Source organism: Podarcis tiliguerta (assembly GCF_965153285.1).
Source record: "Podarcis tiliguerta genome assembly, chromosome: 2".
Classification (NCBI taxonomy): domain Eukaryota; kingdom Metazoa; phylum Chordata; class Lepidosauria; order Squamata; family Lacertidae; genus Podarcis; species Podarcis tiliguerta.
In genome coordinates this window covers 83,289,414-83,308,588 of record NC_139535.1, presented here as the reverse complement: position 1 = coordinate 83,308,588, position 19,175 = coordinate 83,289,414, and the positions used below count along the sequence as shown (strand labels likewise).

The following is a 19,175-nucleotide window of genomic DNA, read 5'->3' as shown; positions in this document are numbered from 1 at the left end:
GATTCAATCTCCCTTCCTCAGTCCACTCCATGAACAGACAATTGGCAGTCCTGAATGCTAACAGACAAGCTTCAGAATCAAGCTCTCAACTCAAGGAAAGAGGCACACAGTTGCCCTCTGCACACACTTTTCTTTGTATTCGATCAGGCCATTAGACACAATCCTATGTTCACTTACTTGTGAGTATGCTTCATTGAACTCACTGGGGCTTACTGCCAAGTAAAAACATGCATTGGATTGGACTGCATGACACAGGCCACCTGCAATAAACATTGTGTGCATGCAGATCCCATAAAAGAGAGAACATCAGTATAGAAAACAGGGAAGACACATCAAATAAAAGATAGCTAAATTCATGTGCCGAGCATGCTTTAATAAATGAAAATATAGTCATATCTTCAAAAATAAACACCTCAAAATTTCATAAAAGTGCAACAGAGCAAACCTCCCCTAGACATACTTCTTTAGTAATTTCCCATCCCCACACACAATGTCTTGAGGGTTAGCTCCAGCCTATGTATATCCCACCAGCCTCAGTGTGTTAGGGAAGGTCTTCCTCATCCCCATGCATTTCTCCTGGTCAATGAAGAGCGTATTTGCTTTGACAGCCAGGTCATGTTCTAGATTGGCTTTGGTGTGAACCAGTGCCTGGAGCGTATCTTCTGCATCTCTTAGCCTCTGCTGAAGGTCCTGGATGGTGTCATCAATTTCATACACTTCGTTCACAAGGCTGCATGGAACATAAGAAAGAATGTTAGCAAGTTCTCCACTTTCCATTTTTCTAGGGTGTCCTCCTTCCATGTTTCTAGCCACACTGGTACCCTCCAGATGTTGTTGGACTCCAAATCCCCAGTCAGCATGGCCAGTGGTCAGGGATGATGGGAGCTGTAATTCAACAACCTCTGGAGGGGTTGGCTAGTGAATCTTCCGCCTGCTTCTTGGTGGCATTCAATACAAAATAAAATAGTTGTGATCTCCTTGCTCAGGATAGTGCTCAGCAGGCTCTCTTTCCATTAGGGAGCAAGCACAGTACTTTTTAGCAAAGTCGTAAATAGTCCTTTCCCCCATGAAATGAGCAGGACAAAACTTTAGAGTGAATTACGGAATAAGTCCATGCGACAGGCTGTACCACTTAGGGGGGAAAGAGAAAAAAAAGAAAGAATGGAAAGCTGTGGTTTCCTGTTCTCATTTTGGCATTCTGGTTTGTCAGTGTGTGTTTTTTATGGGGTTCACATTCCTCTGACAACTAATGTGAGTAGGCAAAACCCAGCAGAATTCACAAATTAAAGAGTGGTGAATAAATGAAAGGTAAATAAAAGCACTCAGTGTGCCAAGGGGGCACTCTAAGGTGAGGCCCATTTGTTTCCAGTTAGTGAACCTTAGAATACCAATGTTGGTTTAGACGAACAATCCATTTAGCCCTGTTTCCTGTCTCCAGCTGTGGCCGGTCCAAGGAGGTCAGAGGAAATATGCAAGAAGAAACAGTTGTTCTTTGTTACTGCTATATAAGATGGAACCAGCTGATCTAGAATTCATTCACAATACTAACCAGTCAGAAAGTCAGGATAACCTGAATATGCGCTTGCATCTTCTGGCTGTGCGCTGAGCATCTTCTAGATGCTCACAGGCCTCACTTGAATCATAGAATCATAGAATCATAGAGTTGGAAGAGACCATAAGGGCCATCAAGTCCAACCCCCTGCCAAGCAGGAATCAACTAATGAAGTTAACATAAATCTTTGCAGCTAGAAGAGCAACTCTAGGAAGGGTTAGGGAAGTGCAGCAATGTTAAGGTGGGGCATCCCCCTCCCCTCTTTTTGCTGTGTCAGCTCCAGCAGTGTTGTTCCATTTGGAGCTGTGCTTTTATCTAGCTGGTAGAGGGGTAACTGCACTGCATCTAACTACCATCACTTAGCCATCAAAATAGAGGAAAGAAGGTGGAAGTGCAGACCCTATGTGTCTCCCTACATCAATTGCAGAGTTTGGGTCCAATTAATATCTTCCTAGTCTGTGCACACCCACCCACAAAATGTGATGAAATAGACCAGGCATAGGCAAACTTGCCCTCCATATGTTTTGGGACTACAACTCCCATCATCCCTGACCACTGGTCCTGTTAGCTAGGGGTCATGGGAGTTGCAGTTCCAAAACATCTGGAGGGCCGAGTTTGCCTATGCCTGAAATAGACAATTAAGTTCAGAGGACTAGTCGTCTTTGCTGGCTGAATTAATGGCAAGTGGAGATATAAGGGTTAATTTAGAGGTGACATACAAGTGCATATTAACAAAAAGAAAAGCTCCAAAATCACTGGTTTTGAAAAGTCTAAGCACCTCTCTCAGTCTCTTACCATTGATCCAGTCCAATCATGTCTCTCCCCAGAAGCAGCATTTACTGTTTAAAGCAAGGGTTATTGGGGTAACACTGCATGAAATTACGTGCATTACATCTTGTTTGGCCCAGGACCAAACTGGACTTCTGCAGGAAAATATGCTGGCTTTCACAGATGATGTGAGTAAATATACTCCATCACCTGTCCAAGAGGATTCGTTGTTTCCAGAAAACAAACACAAAACAATCTAGCATTTTAATTCTTAGCAATTGGACCCATCTCATGCGAAGAGATGTGTGATTGAAGTTCCTGTTGATATTGGTGAGCACTGATGACACCTTCAACATTGCTCGGCAGGGAACAGTCATAATGGCCCAAGACCACACCAGAGCAGATGGAGAATTTGTTTCAGTGCTTTGTTTCCAGCAGAGGAAGAAGGAAACTATTCCAACAAGTTTCCTGAGAAGGTACAAAGGCCTTGTGGAAGGTCATTGCACTATTACCATAAGCCCAGGGAACTAATTCATCTGCAGATGATTTATGAATGCGCTTCATCCAAATGTGTGGCTGGACCCTTGATGCCTCTAGGCGTAAAAGACTGTAGACATCAAAGGAGAGCTGGTAGAGCTGGGTACTCAAGGGAGGGACTGCAGCTCAGTGGCAGAGCACATGTTCTGCATGCAGTATGCCACAAGTTTAGTCTCTGGTGCCTGCAGTTAAAAGGATGAAGTGATGGGAAAGATCTCTTGGAGTGCCACTGTCTGCCAGAAGATACAATACTGGGCAAGATGAACAATTTGCCTGTACTGTAGTATGTGGCTGATTCCTATGTTCCAGTTTTCAAAGGGCATGGAAGGCTGTAGCAATTTATGAGACTCATCAAACAGAATCACATTCCCACCTTCCCCACAATGAAGCAAGATGGCTGCCTTTGCTTACCGTAATTGGGCAGAGTCCCGGCAGAGTTCTATGTTGGGTCTACGCAAGCGCTCATCCAGACGTGTTTGGGCAACCTTCAAGGAACACCCTTTGTCCTTGATGGCCTTACGAAGTGCTTCTATAGTCATCTCTGTCTCAAAGATTTCTTGTAGAGTCTGCAAGTTGGAGGAATAAGGGGGTTGAAAACCCAACAACTTAAATACAGAATGTACATTAGTAGAGATTTTCCCCACTGCATGTTTTATTATTATTGCACTTCTGTAATAAAACCTGAATCCATCCAGAAGCTGGTATGTTGACTCAACAGAGTTCCCCAGACTTAGTGCAGTGACTCATTGACTCACTGGTCTTCCATCTGAAAGCCCCTTGAATAACTCTCTAAAAGCAGTGGATCCCCAAGAATAATGAGGATACTCATCTCAAGAAAGATACAGCATAGAACAGTCTGCCCCAATCTGTTGCCCTCAATACAAATCTGAGGTTCTGCACCCACTAACAAAAATCCTGGCTATGCCCATAGCTTGGAGATGAGTTCTTTTGAGGACAGAGTGAAAGAATATGGCATGTTTAGCTGACCAGAAAGAAGACTGGGGAACAAAAATAAATAAATATTGTGCTTCTCAGGAAAGGATGAAAGAGATGATTTATGTTGAACACTCAAGAAGAACTTTTTAATTGCAATAACAGATTTACTATGGAAAAAGTTGCCTGGAGAGACAATGTATTCTTCAACACTGGAGGTTTAAAAATATATGGGGTTTTTTTCCTTCTTCCACTCTCCCACAACCCCCATGTTGTGGGGGAGGAGTCCCTCTTCAAGGCATGAACTCTCTATGGACTCTTTCCAGCTCTATGTTTCTGAGATTAAACAATCTAATTACTGTAGAAAAGCCACATCAATTCATTATCTCACTTTGCTCACTCAGGGGAAAAAGGGAGGACCTTCACCAAGTGTTGCTGTCTCCCTTTAAATATATTTTCAGCATGTAGCTGTCAAAGTCTGTCTGGATCAGGCCAATGGCCCATCTAGTCCAGCATCCTGTTCTTACAGCAGCCAAAAACATGCATGTGGGAAGCCCCCAAGCAAGACACAAGCATAAGAGTCCTCTCCTGCTGTTGTTAATCAGCAACTGGGATACTGCTTCCAACAGTGGAGATAAACCATAGACATAATGACTATCAGCCATTGATAGCCTTATCCTCCCGCAATTTGTCCGAGGCCCTTTCAAAGCCATTTAAGTTGGTGGTCGTCCCTATTTATTGTGGGAGCAAGATCCATAATTTAACAATAAGAATGTACCATTTAGCTGCCCCTGCTAATACAGAGAACCAGAAGATTACAGAACCCCTCAACAGACTGGGCAGTACTCCTTTCTATTCCAGAAAATGTTGTTTTTTATAGTGAAATTCAAGTAATAAAAAATGCAATCCTGTGCATGTCTAAGCCCCACTGAGTTTAATGGGACTTGCTCCCAGGTAAGTGTACATTTAACCAAGCAGCACATATCCCTCCCAGAGCAACCCTGTGAGATAGGTTAGTCTGAGAACTAGGGAATGACTAAACAGCACCCATTGAGTTTCGTGGCTGAGTTGGGATTTTAACCCAGATCTTCCCAATTCTACACTCTAACGACAACGCCACACTCAAATGCTGCCTTAATCCATAAAATAGGACACAAAACATAAATCCATTTGAAACGTGCCTTGTAAAATAAGCAGGAATCATGTTGATGTTTTGGAGGAGTAGTGGAGGAAAGGCTGGATTTAGTCTTCTTACTCCCCACCCAAAATTGTTCAGTACAATGATAGCTTATTGTTCAGGGCTACAAAACTGCAGCCCTAGCTGCTGTGTGTATACACTGTTGCACAGGTGTGGGGGACGCCTTGTGAAGGCACCATGCAATTCCTATGCAATTTATTATGCTTTCAGTGCTGGGCACATAGAATCAAGGATTTGTAGCAGATCCGCAGGAGGTTGGAGAAGGCTGTGGTGTGTGCCACAAGCTGATAGCAGGCACAAGGAAGAGCAACAGTAGCCAATCACGTGCAGGCCTGGTGTCAGATTTGGACTCCCACCAACCCCAGCCAACCTAGCCAACAGTTTTGGATGCCTTGAGTTGTAGTCCAGCCACATCTGGGGGGGGGCACAACATTGGCTTAGCTCCAGACAACTCATGCAAGCAGGCAGGGGAAGGCAGTTAACCCCAAACCGAAAGTTTGGAAATGAATCCCACCTTAGCCAGATGGGCCTGGATCTTGTTTTTGGCATCAGCCGTTTCAGAGATGCGGTTGGTAAAGGCGACATTCACTTTGTTAAATTGGTTCCACATCTCATTGGCAGTCGTCACGAGCAGCGTTTCAATATCATCCCTGAGTTTGCCGGAGGCAGCCCGCTCGCTCTGGGAGCGCATAATGTTATCATCAGTAAACTTGGCCCAGGATTCTGGCACAGAAATCCTGGGAAAGCACAAAAAGAGACAAACAAAAGAGTTTGTACACATCGTTTGCATGGGACTTCCTGAAATAATAAAGCCTGGAGGATACAGAAGGAATACCAGCTACATTTGCAATATATTGCATGTTCCACGAGTACTAGTTGGACTTTTGTTTAGTTTTTTAAACAAGTGTAACTGCTTTAAAGTAGATTTTCTGGATGCTAATTCTGGAGCATCTTTTTAGATCACTTGTGGAATTCAGGGTGGGAAATAGGGAGGGAAAGGGGTTTTAAATGAAGAAGAAGAAGAAGAAGAAGAAGAAGAAGAAGAAGAAGAAGAAGAAGAAGAAGAAGCTAGAAACACTAACGTTGCATTTGTGTCTCCATTCCATTTCCCCTCCCACCCACTTTTTGTCTCCACACCCGCAACAGCCAGCCAGCATTCTGTGGCTACTGAGCAGGCTCAGTTTTTATTGGGCTGCTTGAGGTTTTCTTCACCTCTCACCTTAGCTTCCACCCCGCCCTTCTGCAAACCTGGGGCTATCCCAAGCCTACTGATACCTCCCCTCTTGTGCATGGATTGTGCCATACGCAATAGCACTTACAGCCTGATCTTTGGAAATAGAGTGAATTACAGATGGATTGCTTAGGACAGCTCAGTTGGTTACAGCATGGTTGCTGATAACACCAAGGTTGCAGGTTCAATCCCTGTAAGGGACAGCTGCATATTCCTGGGTTGAATCAGATGATCCTCAGGGTCCCTTCCAACTCTACAATTCTATGCTCCCAAACTAGTTTGGGGGTCAAACACACATGTGTTATCATCTGTATCAGGTGATGGTCTTCATGGATGAGGCATCAGAGGAAATCTGACATCGCCCAATGTCAGCTGTAGCACAATACTTGTTTCTGTTGGCATGCCTTCTGCAGCTAGATCTGGTGCTTGTACGCCAAGCTCCAGGCGATACTTACGTGGCATCAACTCGCTCGACGCCTCGATAAAAGGAAATGCCATCAGATGTGTTCCTGAGATGGTGGCACTTGTCATCGATTCGTTGAGCTGCTTGCTTGTCACTCAGGTCTTTCTCCAGTTCATGCTGGGCTGCTCTATTTGCTCTGTAATAAAATGGGTCGAAAGATGCTCAAGGGAAAAGAACCTGAGTAGTTACAACATAAATAGCCACACACACTCCCCAAGACCACCTTCTCAACCTTCTATTTCCCCTTCATGACAATGGTAAGATGTTCAGTTTTAAATCCTTGCTTCATGTCTATGGCATTCCTACGATAAATAACTCCAGTATTGTATTGACAGATCTGACTGCATACATCATCAACATGTGTACTAGGGCACAAGCCAGAGGTTATAATCCTTGCCTTACACCATGCATTCATCTCCTGTAGAGACAGCACATTTTGCACTTGGAACATAGAAAGGGTTTCGCTATAGACAGTAAATATTCTGTAAAGAAGTTAACATCCCATGCGGTGTCTGAATGGTCAGACATTAACCATTCAGGCAGAAGAACTTAAGACGATTCCATACATTATTACTAGGGCTGAGCTAAAGAAGCACATTGCTCGCTTTGAAGTGGCTTTATGGCAAGGGTGTGGAACTTTCTTGAGACTGAGGACCACTTTCCCTTCGGGGGAGCCACATGCCTGTGGGTGGGTGGGGCCGAAGGTTGACAGAGCAATGAGTGTAAATGTTAGCTTTGTGCAGTAGGCTGGTATCTTTACACTCGGCCTTATCTGTCCTCCATCCAGGGAAGCATTATCAGAGATCAAGGATACATGCAAGCCAGGAAGAGTGCTCCAGGTGGGTGCAAAAGTCGGTCAGTAGTGGTGGGCGGCTGAGGAGTGGGGGGGGGGGGCTGTGGGGACTCCAGAAGGCAAGCTAGAGAGGCCTGGAGGTCTGCATTCACCCTCATAGACCCGAGGCTCTCCTCTCCCCTGGTTTTACATCATCATATAGCCAAACATTTCAATTCCACCAAAGTGTCAATTCCATACCAAAGTTGCATGTAGGTGGATATTTGGCACAGATGAAATTGCAAATGCTGCAGCAAGCACAAGCACACATGTGATGTGCATACACACATGCACCCACTGTGTACCCACATCTAGCAACACTGGCCTAATCAGCTTTTCAGCATAAGTGTGTGTGATATCTGCACAACATGTGTTTGTTGTGAAAACCACTAATCCAACACTCCAGAACATGAATTTTTGAATTATAAATATTGTACTTTGTAGGATAGATAGTTAAAATTTGTTGACTAATTTTATGGTATCTATATCCTTTTTTAAAATGTGGACCTGATGAAGGAGAATATCAGCTGCTTTATATTGAACTAAAACAAGCTTCAATAATCTGGACGGGAGACCACTGGGAGTCCCACCTAGGAGCAGGATATTAATATTTTTTTAAAATCTGTATTTTTGCACTTCACTTTTTTCAACAGTAACCATAATTGGGAATGTTGAAAAGCAGTTCACTTTAGCAAAGAGAGGCAGATGTCTCTTGTAAAACTTAACAAGTTCAGTATATGTGGAGAGACATCTGGATCAAATCTGTGCACTGCTATTGGGGTAGCTCTTTGGGCTGTTGGAGATTATTTATTGTCCTGATTTCCCTTGCCTTTCTCTCTGCTATATCTATCCCTTCTGACTGGCTGGATTCAGACATCATGCAAAACTAAGCTTAGTGTGATGAGTACAAGCCCATGAGCCCTGGGTTTGTTCATCCCCCCTTCCCCTCTGGCACGGCTACATTGGAAGAGATGAAAAGCTTCTGCTTCCATTAAACAGTTAAGTGTTATGTCTGAACCCTAAAACTGTGGTTAATCTTCACTATGGTTAATGGAACCAAGCCAGCTTTGTAAACCATAGTTTCACATTCTTTTAGTTCCCTGTTCCTATAAGGTGGCATGCACACTGGATTTGGCAAGCTGTTCTCCCATGGGGAATTTCCATTATCCCCCTAGGTAAAAAACTAACTTCCAGGGTCATCTTTAATCTTGCACATCTGCCTTTTAGTATGTATGTTTAGAAGGCAATTTTGTAACAGTCCTAGACATTTGGTTTCTTTCTAGCCTTGTTGAATGAAAAGGCCAAGAAGCATATTGGAGACTTTTCTCCCCCTCAAGTTGCACTACAGGGAAAATGGATGAGGTGCTTGAATCAAAATTTGTTTTTAAAGATCTTTTGAGAAAGGTGGAGATTAAAAATTTTCCTTACGCAAGTTGGGCCGCTGTCTTACCCAGGTATCTTCTCATTCTCTCTTGGCATGATAGGATGACGTCAACCTCCTGATCAAGTTACAATAGCAAAAAATTCTGTCAACATTTCCCCCTGATTAATGAAGGATAATGTGAATTACAGTTTTAAAATCCACTCCTTTATGGACTCCTCAAGCATCGGAAGAAAAATGCAATTCAAGATGGTTAGTAGTTTGCCATTCTATTAGCATGGGAGTAATCAATGTTGTGCCCTCCAGTTGTTGCTGGAATACAAAACTGTATCATCACTGACCATTGGACATACTGTCTGAGCAACAGGGAGCTGGGGTCCAGCAACATCTGCAGAGCATCACATTGGCTATCCCTGTTCCAGTAAAAGAGTAAGTGTCCTCTCTTTTAAGATTGCTTGGAAAGGACCAATGAAAATTCCTTTCTATTTGTTGGGTCAGATTGGTAGGTGGGCACTGCAGGAATTCACATTTTGGAATTCCTTTCCACAAGAGCCTCAATTTGCAGACTAGTAATGCAAGGTCTTCTTAAGACCACTGCACACTCAGAATAACTTGAGTCATCAGAAGTATTCTTTCAGACTGGAGAGCTGTTCCCCCCTTAATATTTGCAATAACTGACTAGGTAAAGGTAAAGGGACCCCTGATAGTTAAGTCCAGTTGTGAACAACTCTGGGGTTGTGGCGCTCATCTCGCTTTACAGGCCAAGGGAGCCAGTGTTTGTCTGCTCTGCAGACAGTTTTTCTGGGTCATGTGGCCAGCATGACTAAGCCGCTTCTGGCAAAACCAGAGCAGCACATGGAAATGCTGTTTACCTTCCCGCCAGAGCGGTACCTATTAATCTACCTGCACTTTTTGGCATCCTTTCGAACTGCTAGTTTGGCAGGAGGTGGGACCGAGGAATGGGAGCTCACTCTGTCATGGGGATTTGAACCGCTGACCTTTTGATCGGCAAGCCCAAGGCTCAGTGGTTTAGACCACAGCGCCAACCGCGTCCCTTATAATAACTGACTAGAGCTTTCTAATTTTAACTCTTGCCAAGTTTAATTTCTTTTCACCCTTTACATTGTATAATAATTGCATTTCATGATATATTATATCTCTGAGCATACATGTTGTAAGTTGCTTTGAGAAACTTGCCAGAAATTCAACATATAAAGGCTAGTAATTTTAATGCTAATGTGACAAGACAGATGGGCCATTTGCTATCTGTTCATACAGAAGGCTTGGTCCCCAAAACAGGAGTGATGAAAGTGATTCTGCTTCTCATTTTTACTTCATTGGGCATAGCCAATTTCTTGACTGTGCAAAGAAATCCAAACTTTAACCAATCCAGGGCTTGTTACAAAGGGTGAATGAGCAAACTAGCCTATAGATCTGTCCTGAGCAGTGGTGGTTAGTACAGGGTAGAGAACCTTGCACACATGCTTCTTCCTTTACTATCCACTTAAGAACATAAGAATGTAGGATCAGGCTATTGGCCCATCTAGTCCAGCATCCTATTTTTACAGCAGTCAACCAAGTGCTCCCAGGAAACCTGCAAGCAGGACCTGAGTGCAGCAGTACTCTCCCCTTCTGTGGTTTCTAGCACCTGGTATTTAGAAGCATGCTGCTTGCAACATTGGGAGTAGAACCATCATCATGGTTAGTAGCCTTTGGTAGCCTTATTGTCTATGAATTTGTCTAACCCTCTTTTGTCTGTGACACATTCTCAGCAAACCAGAGTCAATTTTGCTTGACTTTGGTTTCCAGAAACACATTTAATGTCTGAAGCTCTCCTGATACCCACATGCCTTGGCTCTGGCAAATGAAGAAACAGGCAGCTCCCAAGGACTGGATTTTTCCATGTGGCGCTCCCTATTGGAAACTCCTTATTTCCTTTGGATGACAGCATCCTCCAGATAGCTTGTGGCATCCAGCTGTGCTGTAGGTTGCTTGCTTTCATGAGCTAATAAGCACCTTGGAACAAATGACAGTAGGGCTTGGCCGGTGCTATTTCTAAGGGAACAAAATTTGTGCTCTGGACAGAGTGGCAGGAACATTGATGGCTTGGAAATGGACTGGTGCTGCTGTTATTGACGTCAGTGTGAAATCTTCCATCGATGATCATGGGAGGTGACGCAGGATTTTAAAATAACATTGTGAGAAGGGACTCTGCATTGCCCAATTACCTTTCTTGCCGGGAAATGTTGTGATGAAGCGAACACCATGCAGAAGACCTGAAGCACCTCAATTGTCAGCAGGGGTGGGCCAGAACTGAGCTACATTGAGAAGTTCCTGATCCAGAATCTGAGCTCGATGCTCTTCAGAAGGACTAGCACAGTATGCATGTATGTTTGAGGGGAATCAGTAATTACAGGACAAATCACAGGGGAAAGATGTCACAGTCTTCACATATGAGGAAGAAAATGCAAGATAAGCAGACAGTTCATATGGCAAGGAACACCAGTGGTAGTGGATAAAGAAGTAAACACTGGAGAGAAGGCAGTGCAAATACAGGAAGACAAAGAGGCAGGATGTACCATGGAAAGCAAGGCTGAGAGGCACATCCAGGTTAGCACTGAAAAATACAAAATTGTTCTTGGGAAACTTCCTGCCTGATAGGGCTCCAGCGAGGTTCCTAAATACTGTCCAGGAACTACTGGAAGAACAAAAAATAAATCACAGGCACGCTGCTGGTGAACTGATTGAGATGGTGGACTGCCAAGCCAGTACTTTGCTGTCCTCCATTTCCAGACTAGTTGCCTTTCTATTAAAAATATATTTCAACATGCAGCACTATAGCAATATACATCCCTTGTAATAGGATGTTGCACTTATTTCCATGCTTATTTCTCATATGCCTTGGAGAAAGAGATGACAAGGACAGCACCGTGCAGACCCAGTGCCAGATTTATGTATAAGCTAAACAAGCTATAGCTTAGGGCCCCACTATCTTGGGACCCCCCAAAAAATTAAAGAAAAAAACTGGATGTGCGTTTCCAAAATATAAGATAAAAAACAAATAAAATGGCTTTATATAACTATTAGGTCCATAAATTACCATATAGCATATATTCAACACAAAAAAACCAGTGACAATTTGTTGTTGACAAAGGACAGCTGGACATATAAAGGGCCCCATTACCTTCAGTAGCTTAGGGCCTCATCAAACCTAAATCTGGCCTTGTGCAGACCACATTTAAGACTCTGAAAACTCCCCTGTTTTAAAGGTCAGAGTACAAACCAGGCGTGGGGAACCTGCAATTCTCTAGAGATGCTGCTGGACCACAGCTCTCATCATATGTGACCACTAGCCATGGTGGCCGGAGCTGATGGGAACTGGAGGTCCAACGACATCTCACAGAACAAAGGCTTCCCAACCCTGCTATAAATAAACACTTGCATATATGTTCAAAACTACTTACTATACAACATACCACTAGCCCACAGTTAAAAACTACAAATTTCATGTTATGTTCTGAACGAGCAACTCACTGTCATTAGTTGTTTTTCCACATCATCATGAACAAGGTCAATGCCCATCCTCTTCTCTCGGTGAAGCAGACATTCCTGGGCTACCTGTTTGACATTACAGGGGGAAATGGTGAAAGTTATCTTTCTCTGTTTTTAACATGTAAAGTGGTATAAAGTAGTATATTATGGAATAAAACAAGAACAGTAACTTATCACTGTTACAAGAACACCTTGCACATCTGGCTAGGTTGCCCCAGCCTCTCTGGACGGCTTCCAACAAAATATAAAGGAAAAATACATAAAACATTAAAAGCTTCCAGAAACAGGGCTGCCTTCAGATGTCTATGAAATGCACAGCTTGAACTTCAGCCGAGAAGCCCAGCCATAGATGCAGTAGGAGTACTGGTGTTTGAAATGCAGGCTTCTTAAGCCTAACACAGCTCTGGTGTGCTCATTTGCCAAAAGAAAGCATATATTGATGATTTGGATCGTTGCCTAATAACCTCAAATGGGTTCAGGTGAACCCTAAGCAGAGTTTTGCATGGCTGTGTTTGCATGGCCCCTAGTAGTCTGAAGGTAAAGGTAAAGGGACCCCTGACCATTAGGTTCAGTCACGGACGACTCTGGGGTTGCGGTGCTCATCTCGCTTTACTGGCCGAGGGAGCAGGCATACAGCTTCCAGGTCATGTGGCTAGCATGACTAAGCCACTTCTGGTGAACCAGAGCAGTGCACAGAAACGCCATTTACCTTCCCGCCAGAGCGGTACCTATTTATCTACTTGCACTTTGACGTGCTTTCAAACTGCTAGGCTGGCAGGAGCAGGGACTGAGCAATGGGAGCTCACCCTGTTGCGGGGATTTGAACCGCCAACCTTCTGATCGGCAAGCCCTAGGCTCTGTGGTTTAACCCACAGCACCACCCGCGCATTACTGCAACCCAGCCAGATGGGTGGGGTATTAATATAATAATCATCACCATCGGCCTGTTTACCTGGAGTTGCCCTTCTGTTTCTAATATGGCTCTTTCAAGTCGTTTCTTCATATCTGAAAGAGCATTTGTCTCCCCAATCATTCCATCAATCTCGTGGTTGAGCTCTGATTTCCAAAATATGATGTCATTGACTCGTTCTCCTAGATTTCTTGTTGATTCTGTTTGGGTTTTCCTTATCTGCTGGTCCTTGTCTTGAATCATCCGGGAAGTGTCCACCCTCAACCTCTCGGCATTGTGGCGTGATGCCTCTGATTCCTTGAAATTTGTTAGGTTAGCTCTATACCAGTCTTCGGGAGTGTACCTAGTGAAGAGTGCTGTTCTGTTGGAAACATAGGGGAGCATGTTGCATGGTGTGAGCCCTTGAGAACTCTTGGAGAAGGGGGCCAAAGTTGGAGTGATAGCAGCGACTTTGTAATAGGCACTAGGTCTCCAAGGAAGGCTCAAGCTGTGGGTCAGGGCATAGTGAGGGAATCTGTTCTTATAGCTCGATGCCATGGTGCTGATGGCCGGCAGAAAATTTGAGGGCGTTGGTCTTGGATGGGCATATGTTGCCGTCAAGGTAGAGCCTACAAGCTCCATGATTGAAAATGTCTATCCAATCGAGTTTCCTATATCAAAGAAGAGCTAGAAATAAAAAAACACATTTAATGAAGACTTGTGCAGGTAGTCTAGAGAGGGTTCATGCCTATGAGTGTCTAAGCAACCATGACCCCCATTTATTGCTTTTCTTACCACTATGCACCCAACTATAGCAGCATTTTGCTTGATATAACAGAAAGTGGAACATTTCAGACAAACAACTTCTCCTAAGGGGACTAACACACCTCTGGTCCTGAGTTCTATAGCCTCTCTCTGTAAAGATTGAAATAAAAAAGGACTGTAAGAAACTTTTCCTTGTCTTTATACAGTGGTAGCTTGGGTTAAGTATTTAATTCATTCTGGAGGTCTGTTCTTAACCTGAAACTGTTCTTAACCTGAAGCACCACTTTAGCTAATGGGGCCTCCTGCTGCCATTGCGCCACCGGAGCACAATTTCTGTTCTCATCCTGAAGCAAAGTTCTTAACCCAAGGTAATATTTCTGGGTTAGAGGAGTTTGTAACCTGAAGTGTATGTAACCTGAAGCGTATGTAACCCGAGGTACCACTGTCCTTTCCTGGGCAACCAGCAGGGAGCCGCTGACAGCATCCTGACAGCAGTATAGATAAGGGGAGATGGGGAGGTTTCAGGCATGTGGGATTTTCTTTATTTCCCACCCTGGAATGCTGAGGTGCAGCAACTGGAGCCAGAGCTGCTTCTCAATTCAGAATGCAGAAGGAGATGGACCTTGTTCTTTAGGATGTCCACATATAGTTAGCTGTACTTTGGGCTAATTCCTATGGGCTAATTGGTACAAAATGGATTCTCTCTCCCACAACATCTACTTTGCACAATCCATGTCCTAGAATCATAAAAGAAGAGTTGGAAGGGACCCTGAGGGTCATCTGGTCCCACCACCTGCAATGCAGGAATCCAGCCCCCAGCCATCCCTAGGTGAGCTCAAACCACCAACCTTCCAGTTAACAGCCAGTTGCACTGGCCCATTGTGTCAAAGTACATGTGCAGTTGTTTTCACAATCCAAGAAGTGAGACGTTTGCAAGCAAATCCCAATACAGGGGCTCTTTCTGAGTAGTCTGCCTATATATCTAGCAGGGGAAACCCACTATTTATATACATATAAATCATATGTACACCACAATATAAATCAAGCTCTGCAATGTTGGCCCTGACTGATGGTGATGACATAGTAAGGGAAAGTCAACATAGCATAGCCAACTGTAATCTTGACCAGGTGGACGGATATATATATATATATATATATATATATATATGAGAAATTATATGGAAGTCACTGGTTTGCAACCAATATACTTAGCAAAAGAGATCACCCAAGGAGAGCTCTTTGACAGTGTCTTTTGAAAAAAAACATAATAACATTTCTGAAGTTATCTTCAAAGCTCACCTTGGAGAATGTAACCACACAGAGAGATTATTGGCTCAAGTGACCGCAAGCTGACTTGCAGTCTATTGTCCTTTTCACTTACCTAATTGTATGCTAGTGGAAATCTAATATGCATTGCTATCTAATGTAAATACTTCAGCCTACATAATACACAATCCAGTAACAAACACAGAATAATCCATTCAGTGGAGGTAACCTTCACTTTGGTTACAAGAGTGGATTGTGGATATAGCAATGCCTCTCTAAGTTCATCAGGCAGGGTGATGGTTATTTAAAAACACCTTCATTTTCAGCCTAAATATTTCCTTCACCAGCTTTTTCTTGGTTGTCTTCCAAGCCCATGGAGGACAAATGGTTCTTATGTACTCATAGTGGATGAGTTCTTTATGAGAACTCTTATCACATTCCATTCTGTGCTGGCTCCTTACTGCTTCAAATAAGTTCATGTGCAGTTGTGCCCCATTTGCATTTTTCTCACATTTACTTGAGGGTTTTCCACCACACAGTTCCCTCTGCAATACACCTGCTAATAAGCTAACTCCATCCTTTAAACAGGGAATGTGGAACCTGTGGCCCTCCAGTTGTTGCTGGACTCAACACTCATCAGCCTCAGCCAGCATGACCAATGGTCAGAAATGATGAAAATTGGAGACTCTCCCAATACATTTCATCCACTGTAATTTTCCTGTTGTACCTGTTCTGTGTTATCTGCTGCCCTTTAACCTTTATCAAGTCCATTAATATTACTTATCTTTCTCCAACATGCATTTTTCTTCCACTGGGCACGGACTGAGGATGTGTTGTTACACTGATGAAGAGTTCGTCTTTTATTCTTTACATTATTTTATTACAGTATTTGGGATCAGAATGGGCGTAATACATCTAAATAACAATAACTATACTGCTACAACTACAACTATTATTACTAAGCATGAGAGCATAATCCCACCCACTGTGCAATGGATTAATGTCTGCACTTATATTGTGCTTTTGCTGAGGCGTGATTCTTCTTTAAAAAATGAACTCTGCTACTCTGTTCCAGGCAAACTACTAAGACCTATTCATTGTCACATCCAGCGCATATTTAGGTCTTGGAAACAGAATAATGTTGAGAAAGTGGTGAAGATGTTCACATGGCAGCAAATCCTCCTCCCACCTAAGCAAATTATATTCCTTCTGTTACTTAAATCCCACACCGCTACATTTATTCATGACATAAACTTGACAATAAAGGCAATGAAAAGCTGTTTTCCAGCACTCCCTGCTCCCAATTAATATTACATATGTCTATATCCTATTTCCCCTCCCATTACTTTCCACACCTCTGCCCTCCCCTTTTCACAGCATCCTTACCACCTATTGACAGTAAGTGGCTCTTTTGTGGTCTGTGCAGTGGATTATTATTAATTTTGGGGTGGCTCAAGAACACATTCTTTTGACTGCTTCTCCTGACCAGCTTCTCCATCCCTTTGCCTCATTTCCCACAGGCAGATGCATCCCCCTATCTCAAAGGAAGCCATCCTTCCTTGGAGGATAACTGGCCCTGCACCTAAAGTGAGGTAAACACCTTCCGACTACTTCTTTGCTCAGTGTGCAACAGCCAGGGAGCAGTGGGGCAAAGTGTCCTGCCCAGGCAGTTTGTGTGTTCTGTGAAGCTGGTGGCTCCTTAGTAGACTTCTTCTTCTTCTTTGCCCTACTGCTGCCAGACCTGCTACTCACCTGTCTGCAGGTTAGCTCTGAGGAAGAGAAGAGGACGGGCTGGAGGGGAGGGAGCCTCCAGTATACCCAGGCTGCTGCTCCCCAATGCCCAGGAGAAACATCTTCCTGCTCTTCCCTCCCACACAAGCCTTCTATCCCGCCCTCGCCCTTTGTGACACGCATCCTTCCAACACTTCTCATTGGTCCAAACGAGGGTGGAAGGGAAAGGAGGGGAAGAAGCGGGGACGGGCGTCGCTAAGGACTCAATAGCTGCCTAGTAACTCTATTCCCCTTCGGGGCGGGGCGGGGGGGACAAGGTGGGAAGGGAAGAGAGAAAGGAAGGAGGGAGGGAGGGTTTTTCTTGAACCTGCAGCTCTTGTCACCCGCGCATGGGGGCTCGTCTCGTCCCGCAGCAACCAGGCTTTGTGAACAACTGTCCCGCCCCAATGGCCATCCCTACTGCCCATTTTAAATGGGGAAAGAAAAGATCGTGTGTCACCTATGCCAACAGTGTAGTCCTCCAGATATGATAGAGATCTGAGGATATACAGTGGGGGCGGGGCAGAGGTTAGAACATCGGCAAGTTAAAAGCGCCTGTTGTATCTTGCTGTGTTCTGCCACGGTGTATATCGACAAAGTACTAAAAGTGTGCAGAAGGACGCCCCCGCAAGCGTGTATTGTGGGTGCCTGTTGTTGTTGTTATTGTTGTTATTATGCGCTGTCTTTACGCTAACAGCGACTCAAAGCAGTTTACAGATAAAATAACAGCTAAAACCATGTGCGCGGGGGAGGGGGGGAACCAATCATTAAAAAAAAGATTGAACATTAGGATTAAAACTAAATCTATATAAGATCTATTGAAAATGTGCAGACAGTCATAACAAAAACAGCAGGGCATTAGCCCCCTCATTCGAAGCAGTTAGTTCAGCAAAGCAGGTTGGAACTTGCCAGCAGAAGAACAATAAGAAGGGAGACAGTCTAACTTCTCTAGGGAAGGAGTTCCAAAATGTGGGAGCAGCAGCCACCAAGTTTGAGCTGGCCCATCAGTTTAACATTAAAAAATAATAATAGTTGTTTCCTATGGCTGCTCTGATTTTATTGTGTTTTGATTCTGTTTGTAAGCTTTAAGCCTTTACAAAAGCAGGGCTATTGATTCCTGTTCCAATACCTTGGAGAAGGAGCGTAATTTCATATCCAGGGCTGGGGAAAAACTCCTTCCTCCTTTAAATGTGCAACCAATAATCCATCCATTTTAATGTCCTGGTCCTACGCATGTTTAGGGAAAGGGAAAAAGATACAGTGAAATCCCAGAGAGGCTAGACCCAGGGTCGGCAAACTTTTTCAGCAGGGGGCTGGTCCACTGTCCCTCAGACTTTGTGGGTGGCCGGACTATATGGGGGGGGGGGGGAATGAACAAATTCCTATGCCCCACATATAACCCAGAGATGCATTTTAAATAAAAGCACACATTCTACTCATGTAAAAACATGCTGATTCCTGGACCATCCACGAGGCGGATTTAGAAGGTGATTGGGCCGGATCCGGTCCCTGGGCTTTAGTTTGCCTACCCATGGGCTAGTCCATTAGGGCACATGGGTCACCGCCCCACCAACCTCAACCTGCCCTCAGCCAGCCCCCACTTGCTCGCCTTTTTACTTAGAACCACAGCAGGAGCTGTTGCTGCCGGCCAGTTTCTTCCTCTAGTCTTGCTGTTGCCCCTTGGGAAACTCAGCAGGGAAGGGGTATAACATAGAATTAGTCAGCTGTGCCTGCCATTGGCATTGACTCCACTTGCCTTTCACCCTACCAGCCCAAACCGTTACCAGTTGCCACTGAGGTAATTGAAGTGACCACCCATACCTCTGGGTGTGGTTAGTGCTCAGATGGGGGGCCACACGTACACTACTTTGGGCCCCTGGTGGTGGGATCTAAATATAAGAAAATAAATAAAATCAATTTATTTATCGGTCTCCCTCGGGAGGTGGTGGACTCTCCTTCATTGGAGGTGTTTAAGCAGAGGTTAGATGGCCATCTGTCATGGATGCTTTAGTTGAGATTACTGCATTGCTGGGGGTTA

The 19,175-nt window shown here is 44.2% G+C and overlaps 1 protein-coding gene across 2 annotated transcripts; it reads right to left on the bottom strand.

Moving 5' to 3' along the window:
• Positions 1-352: 352 nt before the first annotated feature.
• Positions 353-17,730, bottom strand: TEKT3 (tektin 3). Of its 2 annotated transcripts, none has more exons than XM_083428407.1 (8): positions 17,598-17,730; positions 13,400-14,023; positions 12,430-12,513; positions 8,943-9,013; positions 6,675-6,818; positions 5,503-5,725; positions 3,269-3,423; positions 353-730 (listed from the first exon to the last, which is right to left on the bottom strand). In XM_083428407.1, exons 2-8 carry the CDS (start codon positions 13,976-13,978, stop codon positions 514-516), a joined length of 1,473 nt encoding a protein of 490 aa, XP_083284533.1. In that variant the 5' UTR covers positions 13,979-14,023; positions 17,598-17,730; the 3' UTR covers positions 353-513. The 2 variants fall into 2 exon arrangements, with proteins under 2 accessions (XP_083284533.1, XP_083284532.1); XM_083428406.1 differs by lacking the exon at positions 17,598-17,730 and adding an exon at positions 17,120-17,278.
• Between the last annotated feature and the right edge of the window lie 1,445 nt (positions 17,731-19,175).